Here is a 6,000-nt window from a genome sequence, read left to right on the forward strand (position 1 = left end):
CAGGGATATGCTGGCGGCTCAGGTCTCCTAACCATCATAGGTACCCCTGAGATAAGGGAAAGCCAGGGCCCCATTATAGTGGCAGGGACAGGTGCGGGTCCCAGTACGCCGTCCTGCCCCTTTATCGCCGTTAACGCCGTGACAGTCCACAGTTCAGCGTAAGAGCCGCAGCCAGTCCACAGTCCAGCGTAAGAGCCGCAGCCAGTCCACAGTCCAGCGTAAAAGCTGCAGCCAGTCCACAGTCCAGCGTAAAAGCTGCAGCCAGTCCACAGTCCAGCGTAAAAGCTGCAGCCAGTCCACAGTCCAGCGTAAAAGCTGCAGCCAATCCACAGCCCAGTGTACTTCTGCAGCCAGTCCACAGTCCAGCGTAAAAGCTGCAGCCAGTCCACAGTCCAGCGTAAAAGCTACAGCCAATCCACAGCCCAGTGTAATTCTGCAGCCAGTCCACAGTCCAGTGTAAAGGCTGCAGCCAGTCCACAGTCCAGTGTAAAGGCTGCAGCCAGTCCACAGTCCAGTGTAAAGGCTGCAGCCAGTCCACAGTCCAGTGTAAAGGCTGCAGCCAGTCAGTCCACAGTCCAGTGTAAAGGCTGCAGCTAGTCAGTCCACAGTCCAGTGTAAAGGCTGCAGCTAGTCAGTCCACAGTCCAGTGTAAAGGCTGCAGCCAGTCAGTCCACATTTACACTACATAAAGACTAGATTCGCCTGCGAATTTCACCAAAAAAACGCAGATACAACAGAATCTGCATGTGTTACTGGTGTCTTTGCCACAGATTTCACACTTTTTGTCGCAAAGTTGAAATCCACAATGAGATTTACACAAAAGAATTTCTAAAATCGGCACCACATACATATTTCCATGTTAATCATTTTCTTATCTACTTTGCTTCCTGCATGTAAATCTGTGCTGAAAATCTGCAGCAAATATGCAATGTGAGCTCCAGATCTAAACATAGTATCTAAAGTAGATCGAATATCGAACTAACCGACTCCACCAAACTACTCCAAGGCCAATAACCAATGCTTGGGGCACAGGTCCTCTGATGGGGGCATAATGGCAATGTCTACTGTGTGGATAAGAGTAGATTTGCTTTACATACCCCGTCCATAAAGCTGGTTTGACTTTTGGACCCTCACCATGGAAAATGTATAGCTTAATCAGAAACTTTGATTTTACGAATGGTCATGGATCAGCTCTACCTACTGTGCGTAACGAGCCCCATCAGTGCCGTGTACGTACCACAAACTGCACCACGTCATCAGAGCTGTGTCTGGACGACTTGAAAGCAGGTAGGGAGGTGACCACCACAATCTGATATTCGACGTGTCCGGTCATCATCTTCCCACGGATCTCCTGGTATTCTGGGACCCACATGTCCAGAGCCGTGTGCACATTCTGAACCTGTCTGGATAAACGAGACCACCATTTATCAAGGGTTTATCAATGCTGAGAACACATGGACACCAGCGGCCTGGAGGACTGAGGGCATTGGCAGGTGGGTTGGTTGTGAGGTTATAATGTTCCCTCATGGGGATATTTTATGCCATCTACAGCATCCTCCGGAGAGGCCTAACGATGCCCTGTTTTTCAATAATCCGATGGTCCAGTGCTCAGAAATCAAAGCTTTGAAACCATATGTAAATCGGCCTGGAAGTGCGCTGGGGGAGGTGGCAGAATGTATGCAGAGCTGTCGACACAATATCAGTGCTGTTGACAATAACAGACACCATGTGCAGCGGCAGAGACTTATTTCTGGACCCGGGGAGGGTGAGCAATATACAGTTTGATTTTTAAACAAATTGCAGTTGAGGAACAGGTATTTTCCCAAAAACCCTTTACAGCGTGCTCTAGCTTCCTCGACCCGGTCCTCTGTTCACTTTGGCCTAGTTTTCCACTTCGGTCCTCATCTTCCAGTGCTGACATGAACATATGGGACGATACTCGTCACCGACATACGTTGCATCTCAGTTGACCAAGTGAAGCCATGGACCGAAGATAAGATCGATCTGAAGCGAGCAGGGGACCAAGAGGGGAGCAGCGGTAGTAGGACAGGTCAGGGAGCACAGAGAAGTACAGTACAGACCAAAAGTTTGGACACACCTTCTCATTTAAAGATTTTTCCGTATTTTCATGACTATGAAAATTGTACATTCACACTGAAGGCAACAAAACTATGAATTAACACATGTGGAATTATATACTTAACACAAAAGTGTGAAACAACTGAAATTATGTCTTATATTCTAGGTTCTTCAAAGTAGCCACCTTTTGCTTTGATGACTGCTTTGCACACTCTTGGCATTCTCTTGATGAGCTTCAAGAGGTAGTCCCACTGGACCCACACCAAGGAAAGCGGAGGACATTGGATGGCCGCAAGGTAACACAACCCATGAGGAAACCACTTGAGATCCGCAGTAATGATTTCTCCCCTGCTGAGGCCATTATTTTTGATTAGGCCCCTTGTACACAACCAAATGTGTTTCATACGAACAGAGGAACGTCTGAATTTTTCCTTTAACCCTACGATATACTGGAACTGGTGATGTCACTAAATCAAAAAATCATCAGCGGTGAATTATCCGGTAGCTTTTGCCGCCTGGAAGTCTCAATAATAGAAATTAGATTTAGATAAGACATGGAGTACACCTCTCCCCCCGATAATTGGCTTTCTGCTTTGTCAGGGGGGGCGGTGTGCTTCCAAAGACTGACATTTTGGACCAGCGGCATAGTTTCGCCGGTGGTCTGAACCGTTGGTAGCAGAAGTAGCTTTGCCTTTGCGGCGAGACAGAAAGGCAAGGACACTTCGGATGGCCACATCCAGTAATTCGAAAAGAGCCCTGCAAGCCCGCTCTAAAGTAAAGAGCATGCTCGTGCTGCGTGCTCCTAAGGCCGTTTTCACACGTCAGTGGCTCCGGTACGTGAGGTGACAGTTTCCTCACGTACCGGAGACACTGACTCACGTAGACACATTGAAATCAATGTGTCTCTGCACATGTCAGCGTGTTTTCACGGACCGTGCGTCTGTGTGCAAAACACGGAGACATGTCAGTTTTCGTGGAAGCGCACGGATTACACGGACCCATTAAAGTCAATGGGTCCATGTAAAACACGTACCGCACACGGACGCTGTCCGTGTGCCGTGCAGGAGACAGCGCTACTGTAAGTGCTGTCCCCCCCACGTGGTGCTGAAGCTGCCATGCATATCTTCTTTCCAGCAATGCTTCGGGGAGAGATTCCGACGCTAGCGTTTGCTGCATTGCACAATGGGTGCAGCGGATGCATTTTTCCGGCGCATCCGCTGCCCCATTGTAAGGTGCGGGGAGGTGGGGGCGGAGTTCCGGCCGCGCATGCGCGGTCGGAAAAAGTGGTCCGTTAGGAGAAAAAAACGTTACATGTAGCGCTTTTTTCTCCCGACGGTCCGCAAAAGCATGACGCATCCGTCGCTCGACGGATGCGGCGTGTGGCAATCCGTCGCAAATGCGTCGTCAATGCAAGTCTATGGGGAAAAAACGCATCCTGCAAGCACTTTTGCAGGATGCGTTTTTTCTGCAAAACGACGCATTGTGACGGATTGCAGAAAACGCTAGTGTGAAAGTAGCCTTACAGTCATGAATATGACATAGGTCCCACTAGCGCTGGACCCAAGAAGGGGGAGTAAAGCATAGTTTTTTTTGGCAAACTGCAGCCAAGGGATGCAGAAAACCCCTAAGCATGGTGCACGCAGTCAGTGTTTTTGGTACAAAACATTACTTAATTTGTGTCAGGATTTTAACAGGCGCAAGAACCCAAGTAAATGAGGCACCGTGTCTTTATAGACCATAATCTCTGCACGGGGGACTAACAAATGGGGTAACAAAAATGGTTCCTGATGAAAGTGCCAAATGTGTTTGCATGCTGTAGGTAATAATAAACGTGCGATCACTAGAATCCCAAAAATAGCGGAGGGGGGTCCTAAGTCCTCTCCTTTGTAAATGGAGCGACAGTGCGCATGCGTGACCTCTGCTCCATTCACTTCTATGGGTTGATGGACCGGCGGTCTTGGTACGATAGTGAGAGCGGTGCTCATGCAGATTTTTGGGGGAGTATGGATGCAGACTTGTGGCGAGAGGGCGACGGTGGAAAAGTGCCGAGATGTCCGGACCCTGTTTCAGACGTCCATGACGCAGGCACATTGTAAAACGCATGCCGTTATTTTATTTTATTATGCGTTTTCATTCTTTAAGGGTGAAACATTTTTTAACATATTCACGTCATCGTTTTTTGATTTTCAGGTACAGTTTAATCTCCATCAGACAAGCTACTAAAAAAAATACCTGATGCACTATAAAGATGGCGCAGTTGCCCCTAGCAACCAGTAAAGTTGTATTTTTATTTACCAAATAGTCTCTCATAAATGAATTGGGGGAATTTGATAGGTTGCTAAGGGCAACAGCGCCACTTTTATGATACAACTGATTCTTCTAAAACCACAATAAAGTAGGTAACGGTGTAATATATACACTGGGATTGTTGCCTATAGCAACAACAGTCTAGTTCTCTGTCTGGAAGTGAAAGAAGCTACCTGATTGGCTACTATGGGGACTGAGCTGTATAGTCCCCTTCAACGGCCAATCAGAATTCAGATGACGTGTTAAAAAAAATGAAAGGTGTAATTTGAATGGTCGCCCAATCAGATATTAGCTTCCATTTGCTCAGGACGCGTTAAGCGATGAAAGGCGTGATTTGATTGGTTGCTATGGGCAACTCGTTTCTAGACTAGGCCTTAGTATGCAGTCGCCCCTTACAAGGTGCTCGGTAACCCCCGTGTAGACAGCTATAAACGGCTTCCTGTCGGTGATACGAGCTGTGCACTGACCTGGATGTGAGCACCGGAGCGGCCATGGCGGGAAGAGGAGGCGGCGGCTCTGTGGCGTCCCAATCACGGGACAGGATACTGCACAGGGCAGCGCACGTCCCACGTTAATGTCTCACAGCTGTGGGAGCAGTAGTGTTAATACAATGGAGGAGTAACCGGGTTCTGTGTCCCTGGGAGGCGCCGGGCGTGCGGGGATTACATAGGAATCATGGGTGATTACAGCGATACGTGAAAATTAAAAAAAGAAATAAAAAAATAAAAAAGGAGAATAAAAAGGTTTTCCGTAGTCGGCAGGATTCGAACCTGCGCGGGGAGACCCCAATGGATTTCTAGTCCATCGCCTTAACCACTCGGCCACGACTACTGAGTAATGTAAGTGCTGCTGGGCTGCACCCATATACGTCACCAGGAGGCGGCGCTGCAGCACATACAACTTGGAGGCACTGTATGGAGAAGGAGGCTTAAAGGGGTAGTACAGATTTAAAGGAATTGGTCATAAACTATTCCCCCACTGGGAAAGGGGATGTTGATCCCATGGGATTCTCAGGATCAGTGAGGGGGTTTGTAGAGGTCGGACCCCATTGATCAGTAAGTTCTCTATTTGTCCGAGGCCTTGCCTTTATTTTTGTCGGACGACTTGTCGTTTCTGAATGACGCCGTCCATTTTTTTACAGGTCAGAGCGATAACGGCGATACCGAAATGCCCGATCTATCAGAGTATAAAGTAAATTAATCCCATCAGTAAACGGTATAACCAGAAAACAAAATTACGTTTTTTTGTTTTTTTTTTGTCAGCACAATAAAATGCAATAACGGACGATCAGAAGATCATGTCTACCCCCCAAAAAATGGGGCGCACAAAACATAAGCCCTCACCCGGCCCAAGATCACGAAAAATGGAGACGCTACGGGTATCGGAAAAAGTAGAGCTTTTTTATTTTATTTTTTTATTTATTTTTTTTTTACATTTTTTTTGGATTTCTTTTCGGCACTCAAATAAAACAAAACCCAGACATGTTTGGTGTCTGCGGACTCGTAATGACCTGGAGAATCACAATGGCAGGTCAGTTTTAGCATTTAGTGAACCTAGCAAAAAAGCCAAACAAAAAACAACTGTGGGATTGCACTTTTTTTTGCAATTTCACCG

General features: G+C 47.3%; 1 protein-coding gene and 1 non-coding gene across 2 annotated transcripts in view; both read right to left on the reverse strand.

Moving 5' to 3' along the window:
• The window catches only part of HS1BP3 (HCLS1 binding protein 3), a 91,562-nt gene extending 86,345 nt beyond the window's left edge, over positions 1-5,217 (reverse strand). Inside the window, exons 1-2 of the mRNA XM_069728146.1 lie at positions 4,854-5,217; positions 1,238-1,403 (exon numbers count right to left, since the gene is read on the reverse strand). Of these exons, the coding sequence (XP_069584247.1) occupies positions 1,238-1,403; positions 4,854-4,879 (192 nt within the window). The 5' untranslated portion in view covers positions 4,880-5,217. The remainder of the gene's footprint in view (positions 1-1,237; positions 1,404-4,853) is intronic.
• Positions 5,136-5,217, reverse strand: TRNAS-AGA (transfer RNA serine (anticodon AGA)). Its single transcript has one exon. It is a non-coding gene; the product is annotated as a tRNA-Ser (tRNA).
• Positions 5,218-6,000: the final 783 nt, after the last annotated feature.

The sequence above is a fragment of the Ranitomeya imitator genome, chromosome 5 (genome assembly GCF_032444005.1).
Source record: "Ranitomeya imitator isolate aRanImi1 chromosome 5, aRanImi1.pri, whole genome shotgun sequence".
In the NCBI taxonomy this organism is placed as follows: domain Eukaryota; kingdom Metazoa; phylum Chordata; class Amphibia; order Anura; family Dendrobatidae; genus Ranitomeya; species Ranitomeya imitator.